Source organism: Marmota flaviventris, chromosome 12 (genome assembly GCF_047511675.1).
Source record: "Marmota flaviventris isolate mMarFla1 chromosome 12, mMarFla1.hap1, whole genome shotgun sequence".
In the NCBI taxonomy this organism is placed as follows: Eukaryota; Metazoa; Chordata; class Mammalia; order Rodentia; family Sciuridae; genus Marmota; species Marmota flaviventris.
Genome location: NC_092509.1, coordinates 53,191,131 through 53,213,585, shown reverse-complemented (window position 1 = coordinate 53,213,585; position 22,455 = coordinate 53,191,131). Strand labels below are relative to the sequence as shown.

At 33.0% G+C, this 22,455-nt stretch overlaps 1 protein-coding gene across 6 annotated transcripts in view; it reads left to right on the top strand.

Annotated features, from left to right (window-relative positions):
• The window catches only part of Akt3 (AKT serine/threonine kinase 3), a 302,015-nt gene that overhangs the window by 119,676 nt on the left and 159,884 nt on the right, over positions 1-22,455 (top strand). For 5 of the 6 annotated variants that reach the window (XM_071599993.1, XM_071599992.1, XM_071599991.1 and 2 more), the window contains exon 4: positions 18,647-18,758. In XM_071599993.1, coding sequence (XP_071456094.1) covers positions 18,647-18,758 — 112 coding nt within the window. Of the gene's footprint in view, positions 1-1,515; positions 1,765-18,646; positions 18,759-22,455 lie in introns of those variants that run through there. The other variant, XM_071599994.1, reaches the window with a different exon arrangement.

Here is a 22,455-nt window from a genome sequence, read left to right as displayed (position 1 = left end):
TTATTAATACCCTAGGTGACATGCTCAGATTTCTGTTTTGACAGCCAGTATCTTGAATCTCTCACCTTTGTTTCCTAATCTACTCCAAAATCATCAGTAGGCTTTATCTTTTGTATCTCATTGTTAAAATATAAAGGAATATGGAGGCTTATGTAGAATCAAAGAGATCAGTCCACTTCTAGAAGGTGATGACTTGTATATACACATTTAAAACTTTTTCTATAGCATTTGTTTCAGTCTCTGGTATAGTGGAAGATCATTGGATTTGGGAGTTTGAAGACTTTAACTTGATTCTTTTTTAACTTCTTCAGTAGCTTTGTGACGTTGGACAAATCACGTAAGTTTTTTGATCTTCATTCTTATCTTTAAACAGCAGGGATAACAATAATGTATTTTGCACAAGTACAGTCAAGATTAAATGAGATGATATATGTGAAAATACTGTAAATTTGAAAGGTGCTATCCAAATTGAAGTATTAATATGAGAAGATGCTCAGTAATATTTGTTGAATTGGCAGTCATTCTTCTCTCTGTAGCTAAATTTCATTGGAGTGGAAAGGAAACTGCTTTGTTGAGTTTTCTTTAAATACCATTATAGATTTTAAGGAAAACCTTTACAGCAATCCCTTGCGGTTAAGGCCAATTGCTACTGTTTGATTGGGCCAGTTGGGGAGGAAAGGGGGAGACTCCAGTTTTATTTAATGCCAGGGACTTGGATTCTAGGGGCTAATTCTTGTTATAACTAAACAATGTGAGTTACATTCACCAAGTCTGCTTATACCTCCTTTTGGCAAAAACAAAACAAAACAAAAACCACTGTGGCCAAAAGGGAGTTACCATTGGCTCTGCCTCAGGGCTTTGGATGAGGTCTAGAGGAACTGAGTGAGGACCAAATTCTTCAAACTCTCTAGTCTTTGGAAGACAAAGCTTTTGCAGGCTGAGGAGGGCCCATGTGGTTATCGTTGTAGCTTTTAGTCAAAAGTTGTTTTGTTTTTTAAAAAAGGCAATAAAATCTTTCTGGCTATTCTAAGATGATCTCTTGGTTATCCTTCATTGGAGGGATAATTAAAGTTAATGTGGCTCTTAAGTTGCTACTTTTTTTGAAAGGTAGAGGATGCAGTGGGGATTGTTTTTAGGGGAAGGCAGTCAAGGAATGATCAGTTTCAATAGCTTACATCAAGTGGTATCAGGACATAAAAGAGATCCAGTATAACCAATGTTCCGTCTTTTCCTTCTCCGTTCCTTTCTTCCCCTTTCTTCGAATAACCCACTCCATGCCTTTCCTCTCTCCTTGCCCCTCTCCCTCTCGGTCACTTAACTTTTCCTAAGGTCAGCATTCAACTGTCTGTTGTCCATAGCTGTTTATGTAAGGGAACACCCTATTCATAATTATTATCACTGAGTTATTTTTAAGTACATTTACTTCAGACTCCTTCCTTAATTTCCTTACCTAGTTCTTCCAGGTAACAATCTTACGTACTTACTCTGGTTTGACATTTCCTATTGTGTGTGTGTGTGTGTGTGTCTGTGTATGATTTCAAGTTAACAACAATTTGAAAACGTTATATATATATTTAGGAAGTGTAAGTTCTGATGAATATTTAGAAAGTTTTTATTGAGGGTTATTATGTTCTCAACATTGTACCAGGTACTGAGGGAAAAAGAAGGAAATAAGGAAGGAAGCCAACCTTTCTTTGAGAGTTACTATGTACCAAGTCCTTTTACATATGTTATCTCTTTTAATCTTCACAACAACACTGTGAGGTAAGTATTTTGTTCCCCATTTTAAAGACATTCAGAGAGGCTGTGTGACATGCTTTTAAAGGTCACTTATCTGACAACTGGCAGAGCCAGAATTTAAACCCACGATTAAGATAATGTTGACCTCAAATCCTGTGTTCATTATTTCACTGATAAATAGTATAGCCCTTGGCTTTAAAGAATTTATAGTAGCAAAATCTGCCACAAACAATTAAAATTGATACTTAGACAAATTTTGAAGTTAAGTTTTGAAGTAAATTTTACTATTAAAATATGCAGTTAGAGTTTAGGAAAGGAAGTATTATTAAAGATTGGCTCATCAAGAAAACTTCTTTGGAAATTGAAATTTTCTGGAGAAATACTAAAATTTCCAAAGGTAAGATAGATTCTAGGTAACTATAAGAACAGAATTAATTTGAAAAATTGTTTCTGAGAAACTTTGGCTGAATGTCTTCTTGTTGAATTAAATGGGTATGAAATCCTCAGGAGTGAATAAAAGCTCCAGATGATATTATTTTCCTGTCCATTTACAGAATGAAAAATAACAAAGGAGAAAGAAGGATAAATGATAGAAATAAATATGACACAAGAAATATTTAATGGAATGCATCAGTCATAACAGACACTTTGTTTTCCCAAGGTCAGAGTCAGGCTCTAGAAGACTTTATAGTTTACCTGGTGTTTTATGTGCAGTTTCTAAAGTGCTATTGCTGTTCATTTTCTAGTAGAATATAAAATATATTTATTGACACAAGTAAATACTTTATTTTAAAATCCTACCTTAATGGCAATTTTCTTCTTTTTAGCTTAAAGTTTTAAATGGTAGCTTTTAAATTGGAAAAGTCTTCACTATTTCTCTCTGCTAATACTAATTCCTTTTCTGTAGGAGTGGCAGGGTGGTATGGGTGGGGAATGGTTTGATGATCACGAACTGCAACTTGTGTGACAAGGTGGTTGTGGTGGATTTACTGTAGAATTTTTCTTGCATTATATCACTTATTTAATGCAAATAATATATCTGAATTAAATTATTTATTTAATGCAAATAGTATATCTGATTTCCAGCTAAAAATTTTCAGGCATAATACTACTCAACACCAGGCAGCATTTTGATACTGAGTTAAGGATCCTTGTATTGTTTTTATTTTATCACTAATCCCAGCATTTTCCTCCATGATACCCTTTCATATATGAAGGGTAAAAATAATTCTTTTTTTCTTGCCTTTCTGAAAGTACTTATGACCTGGTTAAATTTGTAATTTTTGGTTAAGTGTAGATACCTACTTGACTTATTTGTTAAACATTTATTTTCAATGTATTGTTTTTGTAACATAAGATTTTTAGTTTCTATAGAGGATTGTGTGTAGTTTTTGAAATTGTAATTAGAATCATGATTATATACCCATTAAATTCAGTGTTTTAATCCCATCTAAATACATAGGGAATTCAGAGGGATTTGTGGAAGTAAAGGAAGAGAAATAATATATTTTTTGAAGCCTATTATGTACCAGGTACTTTTCTTCTCTAATCACATTTGACTTCATAAGAACAACCTGAAATAAATATTTATAATTTTATTTTGAAAATGAATAATAAAACAAACCTAGAAATATTAAAACTCTTTCCCAGAGTCTAAAAGCAAGCAAATGGCAGAATGATGATTTGAACTATGGCCTGGCATTGAATGTATTTGATCATCTCTGGGGTTCAGAGATAACTACTCTCTTTTCATCATCCATCGAAGCTTAGTGGTATGCCAAGTATTATACACAGTGGGTTAATAGTGGACTCTTGCCTCTGTTACTAATTGCCTTTATTTTGTTTGTAATGAGATTCATGCTAGAACAGAAAGACAAATACAGATCGATATGATGGATGATTATTTGGTAGAAATTCATTATATAATTTTAATCTGAACATTCAGTCATTCTGAGACTCAGAATTTTCTCATATGTAAAGTGAAGGAATTTCACTGAAGGATCTCAGAGGTCCTTCTAAAATCCAGTGATTTGTCTGTCAGAAGCAGATAATAATTTCTTAAATTGGCTAGTCCATTGAGCAGTAATTATAATAAATTACCATTTGTTGAGCATGTGTGTGCCATATTATACACATACATTAATTCTTTTTAACATTCTTTCAAAATAATCTTTTTTCTATTTTATACCTAGAGAACCTTGGCTCATGGAATTTCCCAGGAATAATGCATGTCTTCAGTGGTGGAACTAGGGGCTAGACCACAGATTTCACGTTTCAAGGCTAATGCTTTTTCCATTTTACCACCTATCAATAGCATCTCTGACCACCTTAGGGCCTTGGGGCGAGATGTTTTCTACTGTGGGCAATGTAGAAGGTATGGACATTCCATGCCTCTAGACTCGTTTTTATGTTAGTATCATGAATCAAATCTTGCCATTCTCAATTAGTATATGAAGATGTATTTCAGAACTTTTGGCTACTTTCATTTGAGCAAACTAAGTCTTAATGCAGAGGAATCACTAGATGTGAAGTTTATAGCATTGCTCTTCTAATTATGTAAGAGGAGTCATATGGCAAACAACAGTCTTCGAAGACAGGATGATTTGAATATTTGTGATGAATTATATAATCATTGCTTTGTGTGTGTGTGTGTGTGTGGTTGTGTGGGGGCGGGGTAATTGGAGTTTGATTCCAGAGATGCTACTCCACCACTGAGCTATTTCCCCAGCTTTTTTTTTTTTTTCTTGTCTCCCATAAGTTGCCTAGGCTGGCCTTGAATTTAAGATACTCTTGCCTTAGCCTCCCGAGTTGCTGGGATTACAGGTGTGTATCACTACATTCATTTTAAACAAATTAGACTTTAGGGACACATATCTTTCTTTCTTCTCTTTCTTTCTTTATCTCTTTCTTTCTTTCTCTGAGTTGTTAATTATAAATCACTTCCTTTTCTGGTCCTCCTTTCTTTATGTTAATTTTAGAGCATTTATTATATCTTGAGTAAAGTTAAATTAGGCATAAGGCCAGAGAGGAAGAAGGACCTTTAACCTTGGAATTTAGAAAAGATATAGAGGAATTCTTTTGGATTTGAAATAATACATAATCAAGCAGATGCTAATGAAAAAATGAAATGCAGGAGAAGATAACAGATACTAGGATGCCTGTTTGGAAGTTTTATAGAGGAGAGTACATTGCCCCTTTATTACAATAATGTTTCTGCGCTATAATAAGGTCTTTCATTGCAAGTTCAGCCTTTTTCATTCACTTGTTTTGTGTTCTGCTTCCTCTGTTACTAATTGTCAGCACAATAGTCTTCCAACTATGAAGTCTCAGTGTCCTTTTGGACCAATTTGTCATTGTTTTTCTCCCTCACCCCCCAACCCATCCACTCAGAATTTATTACTATGGTTGCAGTTTTAGACATTTTTTTACGTTTTAAAATGGTAATGCTTTTGAAACATGCCAGAATAGTTCATGTTAATTGAATCATCCAACCAGCAACAGTTATTGCTTCCAAAAGCATACTGAAAAAGTTTCTATTTCTACAGGGCATTCTTATAAGATAATTTAAAATAAACATACTATTTTCTTTATAGCATTACTTCATAAACATTGTTTCCTTTGAACTTAGCAGTAGTCCTATGGAAATAGAATATTAAAATATTTGTTAAGCTGTACTATTTATAGATTTACTGTTTACCTCTCATAATTCTTTGAAATTTCTGTTATTTTAGAAAGTTATCTATTTTTTCCTATTAATGGCTCTTTATTCTTAAGATAATTTTGATATGACTAAGGAATAAAAAAGTTGACTTAGAATGACAAGGCTTAATAAGTTCTGATGTTAGATTCCAGGCAACTCTGGACCATTTTAATTCATGCAAGGTTTTTAGTATTTTGACCAATAAATATTTCAAATGTTCTCTGAGCCTTGTTCAGCTAATCTCATGACAGAAGACATTTTCCAAATGTAATTTCTAAAAAGAAATCCTGGAACAGTATTGTTTATTTACAGTTATCACTTAAACTTTTTCTATCTTATAATCATTGGTGGTTTAAAATGTCATATTCTCAAGGTTGGTGGCAATTATTTTTAGTGCATGAATACTAAATAACAAGTTTGGTCAATTTTTTCTGGGAAAAACATACATCAGGTACTCTATAGTCACCTGTTTCTAACAATTTATTTGTCTAAAACCAGCAAGTAAAATATATAAAGCTTCTTATAGAAATAAAAATCTACTTCCCCTGTTAAAAGCAGCCAGCATGCCCAATATAGTATGTGTTATGAAAAGAAGATCCAAAAGTGTAGACCTAGAAAACCTGGATTTGAAATACAAGTTGTACCTCTTTAATTGCTTGATGACTTTGAATAAGTGACTTAAAAATCAAATAGCTTTATTTCTTTTTGATTTATGAACTAGAAATAAAAAAATACTTTAGAATTTTATTGAGATGATTAAGTGAGAAATAATGTATATAAAAACTTAATGTAGTAAAACAGCTCATATTTGCTAAAATAATTGCTTATTGGTTGACTATTTTAAAAATAATTTTTGTGAAGGGTATAATGTAAACTTTCCTTGTTGACCTAAACTGCCAAAGATTTAAGGTTTCTTTTCCTGTTCTTCTAAAGGTGACCAAGTGAGCTGATTCTAATGGGTCTCTTCATTTAGCATGCTGTATCTTAGTTAAACCAATTTTAAAATAAAGTGTTTTCTTCTTCTCCTTCTTCTTCTTCTCCTCCTCCCCTCCCCCTCCTCCTCCCTCCCCCTCCTCCTTTCTTCTTCTCCCCCTTTTTCTTCTTCTTCTCCTTTTTCTAATAAAGACTTAGATATTTCTTTATAGCTGTAACAGAAACCTTTTAAAATCAGGCTACTTTATTTGGAATTGGAATTCCTGGAATGAAAAGAAAAATATTTATACCGTTTTCTTAATGTTTCAAACAGTAAGAGAGTATTTTCCAGAAAGATCAGAATCAAGTTATGACAGGTCATCGTTATTTATGACTTTAGTGAAATTATTTGGTTGTATGTAATCTTCCAAAACTCATTATTTATTTTGACAGTTCTTTATAAGTGGGCTTTTGACTTTATAGTTTTCTCCAAAGGGATGATTTAAAAAAAAAAAAATTGTGAATATAATGTTCTACTACTTTCCCTGGGAAGAAAAGGTATTCTTAATTTTAGAGCTGTTGTTTTGAAACCAAGAATGTGATTAGGGCTTCAATATTTTTTTTCAAATTATGTTATTAGAACTTATTTAAACATATATACACACATAAGCTTAATGCATGTATTTTTCTTCTAGAATATTTATTACTAATGTTTTCCAAGGTATTCAAAATGGAACATTTAGGTATTGAAGAAATATATAAGATTTGGGGTGAAAAGATCATAAGGTAAATTTTTTTTCTAAAAGAGAGCAAACATTAAAATATTAAAGTTATTTTATGAGAAAAAAGACAGTTAGATGTGATAAATTATATTGTGTTTGAAGTATTCCCTAGTTTGAAAATTTTATTTTTAGATTCAGTCTATCTGTATACTTACATTGTGATGAATAAAAGAAGCATTCCATATTCCCTGAAGTTTACAAAACAGGTAAGGAAGCTTCACATGAAACAAATCAAAACATGATAAAATGCAAACATATGGGATATAAATTTTAAGTACAGTCAATTTTCACAGGTAGGGTATCTGATCTGGAATAATTAGAAAAAATCTTGGATGACTAGTATCTAAGTAAAAAGAAAGGGTAGTGTTTCTAAATCCCAAATTTAAGAAAAATAGGAAATGGTTAGGGTTTAGTAAAGAGATATTTACCCATAGAAAGTACTCATAGTTTTTAGTGATAAGGAATAAAATTTCAAACTTTTTTTTTAAGAAAGGTACTTAATTATGAATAGTTTAAAAGTCCAGCTAAGGAATTTGAATTCTGTCCTGAAGTTAGCAGAATGTAATTATGAATAGTTTTGAAAGTCAGGCTAAGGAATTTGAATTCTGTCCTGAAAATAGTAGAATGTTTTTGAGGAGGAGAATGATATATGGAATAAGAATCTGAGTAAGACTAATCTGGCTGGTAGTACATAGGACAACTTGGAGAGGCAGAAGGCTGGAGAAGGGGACCATCTGGGAGGCCATTTCAGTGATCCAAATTTTGGTTATAAGTTTCGGGTTGGGTGTCAGCACTGAAATGAAAGGATGGTTGCAAGAGAAATGAAGGAACTGTTAACATGAATGTTGATGGCTTGGCCATGTGGGTTGAAAGAGATGAATCAAACAGGAGATTTTTTTGAATGATTAGGAAAATGATACAGAAATTAAATGAATAGAAAATCTATAGTGTCTAAGTAATTTCAGCTTGGAAGATTTAAAAAGAATCATACACACAAACACATACACACACACACACACACACACACACACACACACACACACACACTTTCTGCTAGGTTGAGAATAAGATAATAATAGGACCTCCAAGGAGAGACACCAGTTTTGCCACATGGGGATGGAGGTTAATCAGAAGGGCTGCAAAAGCCATAAGAGACCCTTCCAATATCAAATCCAAGTCCTTAACAACTTATTGAAGATCTTTCTTTTTTACGTCTCCTCTTTACCCCCCTTGGTTTACAGATCTTAGTTGGGGCTGGAGGTATATCTCAGTGGTATATTCAAAACTCTGGATTAGATCCCAACCCCCCCCCCCCCCGCCCCCAAAAAAAAGTAGAAGAAGAAAATCTTGGTTTTATTTGCTAGAATTGGGCAGCAGTTCATTCCATAAAATAAGTGTTTCCTCACTGGGGATTTTTCTACCTGTTACAGATCAGTTAATCCATATCAGTGTGTTAATCTGCTGATTAGGTTAAGAGTCTCATAATCATTTCACGTCTGAAAATTCTTGCATTGTTTAACATGTAAGCTTTTGGCGGGGAATACCTTCAATCTAAGTCATAACATAGTCAAAACTTAGCTTCAGCATTATCTAATATGAATTCAAATTCAGATTTACCATTTGCTGTCCAGTGAAGTTTTATACTACCATTAAATATGATGATGAAAATCTATATTTATTGAAATGCAAAATATCCACAACATGTAATGTAGTCAATAATGGTCATTTTTAAAAAGTACTTTGAAAAGATCTGAAGAATATGCATTAAAACATTAACAGTGGTTATATTTGGTAGGATTATGGTTAATAGTTTTTGCCTTATTTATGAATTTTTTTTATATTAAGCATGGATGATTTGTATAATGGGAGTAAGGAAATAGTTCAAAAAATAATTTGTCTATAAAACAATGTGAATTTATTAGTGTTACAAACATGTACTTAAAATGGTTAAAGTGTTAAATTGTGTATATATGTTATATATATTTGTTATATGTAGTTTACCATACTTTATAAAAGGCCCATGACAATAATATTGCAAAAAATGAAACCAATATGTTTAATTCCATATTTTAAGTCCATTAAATGTTTGTCTGCCTTTTAAAATTCTCTGAGCTAATGCTTCATGTCAGTTTTGCATTTTAATTTTTATTCCAAAATGACTATAATGTGATTTTACTTGAAATTTCACCTCACTGAGGATATTCCTAGAGAAATTATTTTACTCTTAAGATTGTGTTTGTTTCATGAGAGGCAGAATTTGGTGGGCAGTCATATAGGAAAATAGTGCTTTAGTTAGCTTTCACATTGCTGGGACCAAAATACTTGACAAGTACAACTTACAGGAGGAAAAGTTTATTTACAGCTCACTGGTTTATTTATAGCTCAAAGGTGAGGCAGCATATGGTGGGAAGGACTTGGCTAAGGGAAGTTGCTCCTGTCATAATGAGGGAGGGAGAGGGAAAGGCCCCAGGAAAGATGCACCTCAGTGACCCACCTCTCTAGCCATACCCCTGCTGCCTACAGTTACCGCCCATTCAGTCCATTTAAGCTAGGATGGTCCAATTAGATCATAGCTCTCATAATCATTTTACCTATGAATATTCCTGCATTATCAGGAGCTTTTGGGGGATACCTCACATCTAAACCATAACAAATATGAATGAGTAAAATGCTGGCTCTAAAAATGTGCTTTTGGCAAATAGTGGTATCTGTGGTGACCATATTCATCAAAGAAAAATGTGTTGTTTTATTAATATGTCATAATTTCTTCTTTTTTTCAAATTCAGTTTAAATCCACAAATATTAACCCATGTATATACAAAAGTAGTAAGGTTTATGATAAAATTTTAGAATTTGGAATATGGATCATAAGTGAAAAACATCTTCTCATATAAAATATAGTATTAGAAACCTGATTCCACCTTCTTATTTATTGAATTTCTTCTATTATAAAATCTAGGAACTTACTTGTTTTTTTTTTTTTTTTTCCTGTTTCCTCATGTGGAAAAAAAAATACATTGTCTCAGGGTAATAGATTCAGACAAAAATAACTGAAAATGTTGAGCTGGATTCATACAGTCAGTTTTAGGAATCAGTTTTCCATCAGTAGTAATTGATCAGTTTTATTGGTGTTAACGTAATTAGTATTGCAGAGTGTATGACCCAGCAGTGAAAGACCCCAGAGGCTCTGCTGCCTTTTATTTTGCTGTCCTGACTATCTTGCTTCCCTTCAACAACTTGTTCTGAACCAACTCTTTCTATATCCCTAACTAGGTCCTAACTGGAGAAGTAGGAATGCCATGGAACAGAATCCTGATAGGGGATAATCCATATCCCCGTAACCCTCAGTGGTCAGATCCAAAAACAAGCATACTAGGTGCTCTCATTCCCCTTAAACTTTGTTACCAGGTGACAATTATTCTGGGTTTTCTCACTGTGGGGAAAAGGCGTCAGAGATAGGAGAATGGCCATGTTAAGAAATGGTATGGGGAAGAGGTAGAATAGGGACCAAACTGTCCCATTTCACAAAAGATTACTGATTTTATTTATTTATTTAGCCATAATGGGGATCAAACCTGACACTTTGTGCATGTTAGACAAGCACTCTACCTCTGAACTACATCTTTAGCCCAAGTATTATTGATTTTTTAAAATTAATTAATTTATTTCAATAAGGTATATATGACAGTAGAATTCATTTTGATTCATTGGACACAATTACAGCACAACTTTACATTTGTATGGTTGTACCCAATATAGTGTCACACATGTGCAGTCATACGTGTACCTAGGGTAATGATGTCTAACTCATTCCACATCTTTCCTGCCCCCATGCACCCTCTCTACCCTCCCTCCTCTTTGCCAGAAGTTCCTCCATTTTTCCCATGCCTACCCCTCCCGCTTATGGATCAGCATCCACTTATAAAAGAGGACATTCCGCCTTTGGTTTTTTGGGATTGGCTTACTTCGCTTAGCATGATATTCTCCAATTCCATCCATTTACCTGCAAATGCCATAATTTTATTCTCTTTTAATACTAAGTAATATTTCATTGTGTATATATACCACAGTTTCTTTATCCATTTATCTATTAAAGGGCATCTAGATTACTTCCACAATTTAGCTATTGTGAATTGAGCTGCTATGAACATTGATGTGACTGCGTTACTATAGAAGTAAAAGACCTCTACAATGAAAACTACAGAACTCTAAACAAAAAAATTTAAGAAGACCTTAGAAAATGGAAAGATTTCCCATGCTTTTGGATAGGCAAAATTAATATTGTCAAAATGGCCATACCACCCAAACCACTATACAGATTTAATGTAATTCCAATTAAAATCCTAACATCATTCCTTATAGAATAGAAAGAGCAATCATGAAATTCATTTGGATTATTGATTTTTAAAAGCACTTTTCCTAGCATTACAGTCTTTTCATATTTGGATTTAGATAGACCTAGGATAAATCCTATATAGTTTCTAATAAGTTGCTTGTTTCAAACAAGTTATTTAGCAGATTTTAGTCTTTTAAATTTGCTCATTTATAGAATGAGGATAACAACACTTTTTAGGTTTGTCCTTTGGGATGAATGATCAATGTGTAGGAACTACTTAGTGGGTGCAGTGCCTTGAACATAGTAATTACTCACCTGATCTCCTGCTGGAATTACTTTCTACCAGGGCATTCACCTTACCTAAGGCACCTTGTGCAGCCACCATCTCTTTTTGTCTCTAGATAGTGAAAACATTAAACAGAAGAAGGAGAAAATGTTTTTGTCTCCATTAATGAATATCCAGTGTTATTTTGATTTATGGTCATTATAACTGACTGTGGGAATTATTTTATAATGGATTTAATGGACTACTATTATACCTTTTTTTTTTACATTGAATATTGGGAGAATTTATTTTTGAAGAATAAAATTAGTATTATAAAGATTAAAGGTTGAAATCTAAACAGATAATCTCCAGAACTTTGTTTTGGGTGTGTCTGTTTTTTGATCTGGTATATTGCAGTCCTGCTAATTGACTTTCAAGTTTGCAGAGTAATTTTAGCTTTGAATAAACTTTTGTCATCTGTGATTCAGAATGGTGTAAAGTAAGCAGAGCATTTGAAATTCAGCTTGATTTTCAAGTTTCTCAGGAGAGCAACTTGTATAACTAGTATAACTGTTAAAGTACCATTGTAACAAATAACCAAAATATCACATTGATAGAATAAAAATTAGTTATTTTGCATTTTATGTAAGAATACTTTACTGATGTGTATTAAAGGAGTCCAGAATTCACAAGCATTTGATTAATAACATTAAGAATCTCTATCCAAAGCTTCCAACTTCTAAGTTTTAAAGTGGTCTGGTCTGATTTGGATTCTTTACGTAACCAAAAGAAAAATGTTCTTCTAAGGAGTATTGTCTAATGCTCTTTAAGAATCTCTTTAATACCCTTTAAGAACAGAAATATTTCCCAGCGGCTCAGGAGGCAGACAGAGGCAGGCGGATAGCAAGTTCAAAGCCAGCCTCAGCAATTTAGCCAGGTGCTAAGCAATTCAGTGAGACCCTGTCTCTAATAAAATACCATAAATAGGGCTAGGGATGTGGCTCAGTGCTCAACTGTCCCTGAGTTCAATCCCTGGTACCCCCCAAAAACAAATAAAACAAAAAGAATAGAAATATTCAGATCAGCAACCAACATGATCTAAAAACTTGGAACGTTTTTTTAGTATCCTTTTTTTTTTCCATTTTTACAGAGCTAGAAAATGTTTTCATAATTCTTATTATGGCTTATAAACAAAATCCCAACCTTTTTCTATATGCTGAGTCATTTGTTGGTATCTTTTTTTTTCATTTTACAGAGCTAGAAAATATTTTCATAATTCTTATTATGGCTTATAAACAAAATCCCAACCTTTTTCTATATACTTTTTCTATATACTGGGTCATTTGTTTTAGCATGGTAATTTAAAATTTCAACTATGTTGTATTCAGCTTCACAGATTACTCTTGTTTATGTACAGCAACACACCTTAGGATACTGTGATAGAATATTCTCTTCTATTGGTAGGACCCAGCTACCAGTGGGAATATCTTGGTAGCCACTTCCCTTTTCAGTAGTCTCAATCTAATGAGCATTATTTAGAAATTCAATTTTCTTGCAGAGTATTTTATACTAAGACCTATAAAATATAGATTTATTTCTATTATGCTATTTGTAATTACACATAATATTTTTGTTAGTCTGGGGACCTTATAAGGACCTGATTAAAACCTTCATGGTATTAATAAAATACCACTTTGTAATGACATGAGTAGAATAATTAATAATAGAATATGATGTGTTAGTTGGTAGTTTCTTCCTCAGTTTTATATTCCCAAATTCTTATATAATGTTTGGTCCAGGAATACTATTTCATATATTGTTGAGTCTACAAATACTTAGCAAATTTAGTTAAAACATTTGAATTGTGCATTAATGCCTTGGTCATCATGTTAATTATTTTAATATTTTTTCCAAACTACCCCATACATAAATACATACAAATATTTTATTCTTTTCTAGACAGTGTATTTCTGTGGTCTGTTGAGAATGATAATTAAAATAAATTACCATTGTTTGTAGCAGCTTTAAAATAATAATAATTGAGACTTACCTGAAACCTGATAGTATTTTAAACAGCTTTTTAAATTCTAATGTTGAGAAGTTTTTTAAATTATAGCACTTAAATCTCATTTAGGTGTGGTGCTGAAAATAGACTTCCTTTTAAGTTTTTTTTTTTAATTCCTGATAGTGCTTTTAAAGATGAGAATTTATAGACGTAAAGTACTTTGACTAGGAAAACACAGTTGATAGTGTATGATGAGACCAGTGGTACAAAATAGAAGATACAGAGGTAGACTCACATAAATACAGGTATCTCATACTAGACAAAGGCACCATAAACATACATTGGAGAAAAGATAGCCTTTTTAACAAATGGTGCTGGGAAAACTGGAAATCCATATGCAGCAAAATGATGTTAAATCTGTCTCTCTCACCTTACACAAAACTCAAAGTGGATCAAGGACCTGTGCCTAATAGAAGAAAAAGTAGGTCCATATCTTCATAATGTCAGATTAGGACCTGACTTAACAAAACTATTTAAAGCACAAGAAATAAAATGAAGAATCAGTACATGGGATAGATTCTAACTAAAAAGCTTCTTCTCAGCAAAAGAAAAAATAATGCGAAGAGAGAGCTTACAGAATGGGAGAAAATCTTTACCACGTGCACATCATATAGAACACTAATCTTCAGGGTATGTAAAGCACTCAAAAAACTTAACACCAAAAATAAATAAATAAATAGCCAACCCTATCAATAAGTAGTATTTTAATTTCAAAGTCTGTTTTCTTAATTACTTCTAAATCATGACAATGGGAACATTAAATAAAATGGATGAACCTGAGCTTGGATGTTCTTTCCTTTTCTGCTCTGTTCCACAGGGCTCTCTGTAGTATTTCTTTCACACCTGCCCCTCTTATAAATGTTTTGTCTTTTGTTGTTTGCATTAAAAGCTGGTCAGTCAGCTAGGCACTGTGGCGCACACCTGTAATTCCAGCCATTTGGGAGACTGAAGCAGGAGAATCACAAATTTGAGTCCAGCTTCATCAACTTAGTAAGACCCTGTCTTGAAATTAAAATAATAATAAAGGAGTAGGAATGTTAGCTCAGGGGTAAAGGACCCCCGGGTTTAATCCCAGTACAAAAAACAAAAACAAAGCCAGTCGATCAATAATTATTAACTATGTACCTTTATGTAGTGTCCCAGTCTTAGGTACTGTAGGAAGAACTATACAACTAAGTCCTAACTTTTAAGTAATTTGATTACAAGATCAAAATAACATATATACAGGACAATATAGTGAACTACCAGCTGGAAATTTAATAGGATTTCTTTAAAAAGAGGGAAATGAGAAGTAATAATGGGTTTCAAAGAGAGCAAGTCTGCTGGGCAAAGTGGGTCGTAGGAATTTTGGTGGCTTCTTATTGGTATAAATGGGTATAGTGTCCAGTATTTTAAAAATTTGATATTTCAAACACCACAAACTGACCTACTGTATTTGGTATTTTTAAACTTTCATAATTCAAAAAATGTGTAACTTTGTTGTACAAGGTTTAATTATGATAGAATGGATTTTTATAATCTATTAATTGTATTACCTTTTCCTTATACACATCAAAGTTCTCCTTTCCTTCCAAACTCATTTTAAATTCCTTGGTTGATTATCTTAATCACTCCCTTGCCTTGCTGCTTCTACTCTTTTCCATTTTTTTTTTTTGTTGTTGTTGTTGTTGTTTTGTCAAACTTTACTGGTTAAAACAGTCTGCTTAAATTCTGTTCTCAGTGTTCCCCACCCGCACCCATGTAGTTAAGTATATCTAGGGAATAATAAACAACTATGATCTCTGGTAGTACTTTAAATTCTTGAACATTAAGTCCAAGTTGCCCCTTAATGTTCCTCATCTGTTTGCTCTTCCATTTTCCTAGAATGCTGTTTCATATTTTCTTTTTTTCTCAAAGCCCAAAAGTCTCCTCTTTCAGTTCTGTTCTTAGTAGATGACTTTGTATCCTAATTCACTGAAAAAATTGAAGCAAGGAGAAAATAATTTTTACCAGCTCCCACTTGCATCTATACCCTTAACTTCATTTGGGTCCTTTTATTCTATCTGCTCTCCTGCTCCATCACTAATCTATCTGTACTTCTGACTAGAGCATCCTTTCTACTTGTCCAGTAAATTCCATTTCTCCCTGTTTATATAGGAAAGTTGCCCCAGAAATTCTCATTTTTCGTGTATCATCAAAATTGTTGGATTTTTTTTACTCCCAGAATTAATTCATTTGGAAAATATTGAATGTTCACTGTGTGTCAGGCACTGAGAATATGTCAGTGGAGCTTACATTTTAGTTGAGGAGACAGACAATAAACAAGAAATATACTGTTTGTCATCTCATAAAAGTAGAGCAGATAAAAAGTTGGGGAGTCATGTACATGGGGTCCAGATTGTATTAAAAAGAATTCCCAAGTTAGGCATAAATATGAAGATTAGAATTGATCTACCACTTGAGGGAAGGCAGGGAGTCTTCTGTGGGGATATGTGAGGGAAAAGAATGCCAGGCAGAGGGCATAGCTTACCAAAAAGCCCTCAGCTGAGAGTACATCCCATTGTTGGAAAAAAGAAAAAAAAAATGCATGGTTGAAGCCATGGTAACTGGCAGAGTGGTTTGAAAGAGTAAGGGGGAGGAGGTTAGAAATTTAGTGGGGTAAGTGGGAGGACCAGATCATGAAGGATCCTAGGTGAACTTTTTCAAGGCCTTTGTCTTCTATTCTCTTTAAATAATTTTTGTATGTATTTTTAGTTGTTGATAGGCCTTTATTTTATTCATTTATTTGTATGTGATGCTGAGAATCAAACCCAGTGCCTCACACATGCTAGGCAAGTGCTCTACCACTGAGCCACAACCCCAGCTCATGCCTTCTATTCTTAGTGAACTGAAACATATAGAATATTGTTGAGGATGTTCATTTTAAGATTTCTCATTGTTGAGGGTAAATTGAAATGAGGAGCAAGGGAGAGCTGTTCTGAAGTTTTGATAGAGAATAATGGCTTAGTCTGAGGTAGTGCAAGTGGTGACAAGTGATCAGAAACTGGATTATGTTTTTCCAAGTAGAACCAGAAGGATAGCTGGAAGGAATGAACATGATGTGAGAAGAGAGGACTCCAAAGGGTTCCAAGTTTTTGGCTTTAGTTATCGAAAAGATGGAGATTTCATCATCTGAAATGGAGTAAGTCATCAGGAGGTTGGCAGAGAATGCAGGGTAGGAATGATCAGGAGTTCCTTTTTAGGACATGTCAGATATCTCACACAGTTACTATTTTTAAATAACATATGTGGACTCTCAATATCTGAGCAGGAAGATTCTAGTTTTATGGCAGTGAGAGAGGTTTAGGCATTGGGCAGTGAGAATCTGAAATAGAATGTCACCAGTGGAAAACCCAGGTAAAGGAAAGTATTAACCAACATCAAAAAAGAAGATCTCTTTCCATGTTTCAGTCTAGGTGATGGGAAAATGAAGAAAGCCAGGAAAAAATGGATTTAGGGGGAAAGATAATCGGTGGTTTCAGATATAGTACTAGTAATTCAACAAGATAGAAATGTTCTCTATATAAGTAAACATGTTTGTCTTTTGGGGGTTGGGGCAGGATGAAACCCAGGGGCTCAGTCTGCCACTGAGCTATGCCCCTATTTTCTGATGTGTATTTTAAGATGGTGTTCCAGTTGGAATAAAGTTTGAATTTTGAAATTGACAAACTAAAAGGGGATGGCTAAAACCATGAAAGGTTATGGAAAAGAGAATAAAACTAAGTAGAGAAACTTGGTTGAATTATTTTTTTTTCAATTTAAAGAGTCAATAAAGAATTAATCTATTGTGAGTAATTACTTGGACGTTAAAACCAAAAATTTTGTGGTAGTTAATGGTTGTTAATGCTGGAGTAGATAGTTGTTAATGATGGAAAAAGGACAAAACAGATAAGCACTGATGAATTTGTCAACTAGGAATAGGCTAATTTCTTTAAAAAGCATAGACAATCCTACCTTACCATCTCTGGGTATCTATGATCATTTATCTTCTAAAGTTCATTTCAAATGTACATCCATTAATAATAGCTGGTGTTTATTGAAAGTTTATTTTTTGTCATGTATTATGCTAACTATTACATGAATTTATTATAAGTCCCAGTGTTAATTCTGTGATAGAGGTACTTTTATTTTTTCCCACTTGTTATTGAAGACCAGAGAAATAATTAACTTGTCCAAGGTTGTATAGTTTCTGGCAGAAAAAGAAATTGAATTAGGGACACTGGTTTTAGAATCTATACTTTTATCTACAACACTATTCTTTTCTGTGAAGTCTGCTTAGCTTCTTTGACTGGCTTTACCCACTGGATACCTAAGAATTGTAGGCAGTATATTTTATCAGAAGGTAGGATAAAATGAAATCCTCTTAAATAGATAAAAAATGCTATAAGACTATGCTAAGTGAAAAATGAGGGGTACAGTAATAAATATGAGACTATAGATGAGGAAGTGGTTTTGTAAAATGGAAGGAGCAGAATTTGATCTGGACCTTAAAGAATGGGTATTACTTTGACTACTAGAGATAACATGGGTGGGATAAAAAGTTGTGATATACTACAGATAGTAGTAACAGCTGGAGCAAAGGTATAAATATAGGAAAGAACAAATTGTGTTTTGTGAAAATTAAATAATCCAGATTAGCTGATTTGGCGGAATGGCAGTGGGTTAAAAAGGAATACCAATGTAAGGTTGTGAATAATTTTGAGCAGAGATCCATGGAAAGCTGTGAGGTTGCGCTAGGTTTTGTTTAAAACAGAACTCTGTAGTTCTGCTTATTTCATGGTGTAAATATGTGTGTATATATTAAAGAAATATTTTATTTTCTTTCTAGAATGTCAGTTAATGAAAACAGAACGACCAAAGCCAAACACATTTATTATCAGATGTCTCCAGTGGACCACCGTTATAGAGAGAACATTTCATGTAGATACTCCAGAGGAAAGGTAAAAAAAACTTGTTTTCTTCGTTTTATGAAAAAGCAACACTCAATCTAAAAGTGTATTTGTAGCTGACTTCATCATTTGTAAATATATTTATTAAATATATTTGCAAAATGCTATAGTCTGTTATTTAGGTTCTGGAATAATACATGTATAACTGTGGTTCACAAAATTGTAAACTGAACCTCTAGGAATGCTGGAAGATATACTTCTTCAAAGAATACAGAATATTTAATGATTAAAATAAAAACTAAAGTATTTTTATGATCATACTGTCTTTTTAAAAAAAATTTATAATTGTGTTAGCATTGGAAATCAGGCATACAAGTGATAGTAAAAGGTTTTAAGTATCTTGTGCTTATAGATTAATTCCAAGTAACTGCCTGGAGAATTCATTGAGAAGGTTTTTAAGATTTGTTATAAGCTCAGTGGTACAGGTATGGGATGGGAGTTATACTTGGATTAATAGCATTGCTATCATCTTTGCCAGATCAAGTAGCAGCAACACATCAGGAACTAGCTCATCAACTCCATCAGGACCATATTTCCATTGTCCTCATCTGTAGTCAAGTTTTGCACTCACCTTCCCACCTCCTTGTTTTGTCTTGATACTCTTTTATTGGGTGGCCTGATAAATGAGTTGGGTCTAGCAAACAATGATAAAATTTTCTGCACATATGTTAACATATTTGATCCTAGGCAACAATTTTGTGAAGTTAGCTATTGTTAGCCTTATTTTCCAAATGAATACAGTAAATTTTGTTATAACAGGTTTCTCTAAGATTTTAATAAAAACGAAAACAACCTTTAAAAAAAAATTCTAATAAATGGTAAAGGGATTTTTTTTGTTGTAGTTGTTTGTTTTGTTTTGTGCAGTGAGTGCTGAGAATTGAACTCAGGTCCTTACATATGCCAGACAAGTACTCTACTACTAAGCTACAAATCCAGTCCTTTAGTGTTACTTTAATAATGCTTTTTGATCAATAGAGTAAATTGTGATATATGATTTCTTTAGGAAATATAGAAAATAAAGAAAAATAGGGGAATAGAAATTAGTAATACTTCTAATTCTATAGTTAGTATTTAATATTAATATATTCTTTTCTACACTTCCAATATTATTCTTTGCTGATGTGTTTAAGTCTTTAATGTACACATAGTTCTTTGTCTCTTGTGGACTTAGGTAGGTCCCCTAGCTATACACTTACATATCTCTTGGAACCTTTTATACCAACTACATCATGACTGTAATCTTTATTTGCTTTCCTCACTAGACTGTAAGCTTCTTGACAGTAAGAAGCATGTCTTCCTTACTTTCTTTTCTATTTTTTTAATCTTAAGCACATGGTTCAGGGTCTGACATAATATTTATTGACTGGCTGAATGAGTGAAACTCTCCTTTGTCAGTGTTTGTTCTTTGAAAATATTCTTTTAGTGGAACATCTCATTGAAGCATGACTTATTTTTCCATTTGTGTTTACTAAGCTGGATTTTTTTTTTCAACTATACCATTTTATTTTACATATATATTTTTTTAATTTATATATGACAACAGAATGCATTATAATTCTTATTACACATATAGAACCCAATTTTCATATCTCTGGTTGTATACATAGAATATTCACACCAATTCGTGTCTTCATACCTGTACTTTGGATAATAATGTTCATCACATTCCACCATCGTTAAATACCCCACAAAGCTGGATTTAAGCCAAATCTTAAGACTCTAAAATTCTTTGCTATTCCTATAATATAACACTATTCCACTGAACAATCAATTTTCATTTGCATTTATGATTAGAAGAAAAAACAGTTTTAGTGGAAATGAAAAACGGCATGTTTATTTTTACTGTTGGGACATGCTACTCTGTATTCATCTAGAATCTGATGTTTGGAGTTTTATATAACTTTAATGTCAGTGAAGATTTAGGGAAGCTCAAAAAGTTAGAAAAACTATTTTCAGTATTCTGTCACCAGTCTAGATGTAAACTAAATGTATGTATCTAATCTTTTTTATGCATGATATAAGATTGTCAATGATATAAGATTGGTCTATTCTAAATAGTGAGCTTATTAGGTCTTAGTAAATAAGAAATTCTTTTCTCTCAGATGGATGATAGCACATAGATAAATACTTGGGCTTTTAGATTTTTATTTTGTAATATTTTCTTGATCTTTCTGTCGTTCTAGTACTAGCACTGCATGGTTTTAATTAGAGAAGCTTTATAAAGCTTTCAATTTGTAGTTAAACAACATTTCCCATATTATTTTTAAACCAAATGCTCTTAGCTGTTCTACTGCATTCATTTTTTAAAAATTTGTTATTTTTAGATATACATGACAGTGGAGTATATTTTGACATATTTTACGTCCTTGGAGTGTAACTTATTCTAATTAGGATCCCATTCCTGTGCTTGTACATGATGTGGCATTTCACTGGTGGTGTATTCATATATGAACATAGGAAAGTTATGTCCAGTTCATTCTACTGTCTTTCCTATTCCCATTACCCCTCTCTTCCCTTCGTTCCCCTTTGTCTAATCCACTGAACTTCTATTCTTCCTTCCCTGCTTGTTGTGTGTTAGCATCTACATATCAGAGAGAACATTCAGACTTTGGGTTTTTGGGACTGGCTTATTTCACTTAGCATGATAGTTCCCCAATCCATCCATTTGCAGACAAAGGTCATGAAGTCTTCTTTATGGCTGCTTTGGAGAAATGCATCACATTTTCTTTATCCATTCATCTGTTAAAGGGCACCTAGGTTGGTTCCATAGCTTAGCTATTGGGAATTGAACTACTGCATTTATTTTTTAAAGTTTCTTTTTTAACTGATGCATCAAAACATGAAAATTGTACATATTAATGGGATACTCTGTAATGTTTTCATATATGTATAAATTGTGTGATATTTAAATCAGGTTTAACCTCAAACATTTATCAGTTTCTTAAGGTAAAAACTATCAAAATTCTTTCTTCTACCTTTTTCAAATGTACAATAGGTTATTGTACATTTAGTCATCCTACTGTATTAATAGCATACTAGAGCTTCTTGCTTATACCTAGTGGTAACCTAGTACTCATTGATCAACCTTTCCCTGTCCCTTCCTGCCCACTATTATCCCTGAACTCTGATGATCACCATTCTACTCTCAATTTCTATGAGGTTAATTTCTTTAGATACCATATGCATGAGATCATGTGATACTTTCTGTGCCTGGATTAATTCACTTAACATAATGATCCCCAGTTCCAAATACCTTGGATTGTCTTAAATAATAGGATTTCTTTTCTTTTTAAGACTAAAGAATATACCATTATATGTGTATATCATATTTTCTTTATCCATTCATGTTGATAGACACTTAGGTTGTTTCCACCTCTTTGTTATTGTTAATAATGCTACATTTAACATGGGAGGGCATATATCTCTTTTGAGTTTCTCATTTCAGTTCTTTGGATAAACACCCAGGATTTGGATTGCTAGATCTTATGGTAGTTCTATTTTTAATTTTTAAAGGAATCTCCATATTGTATTCTATACGTGACTGCTATGTTATACATTCCCATAGGGTTTCAGTTTTTCCACATCTCTGCTAACACCTATTATTATTATTGTTTTTATAACGACTATCTTAGCAGTGTGAGGTGTTATCTCACTGTAATTTTTGACTTGCATTTCCCTGATGATAGTA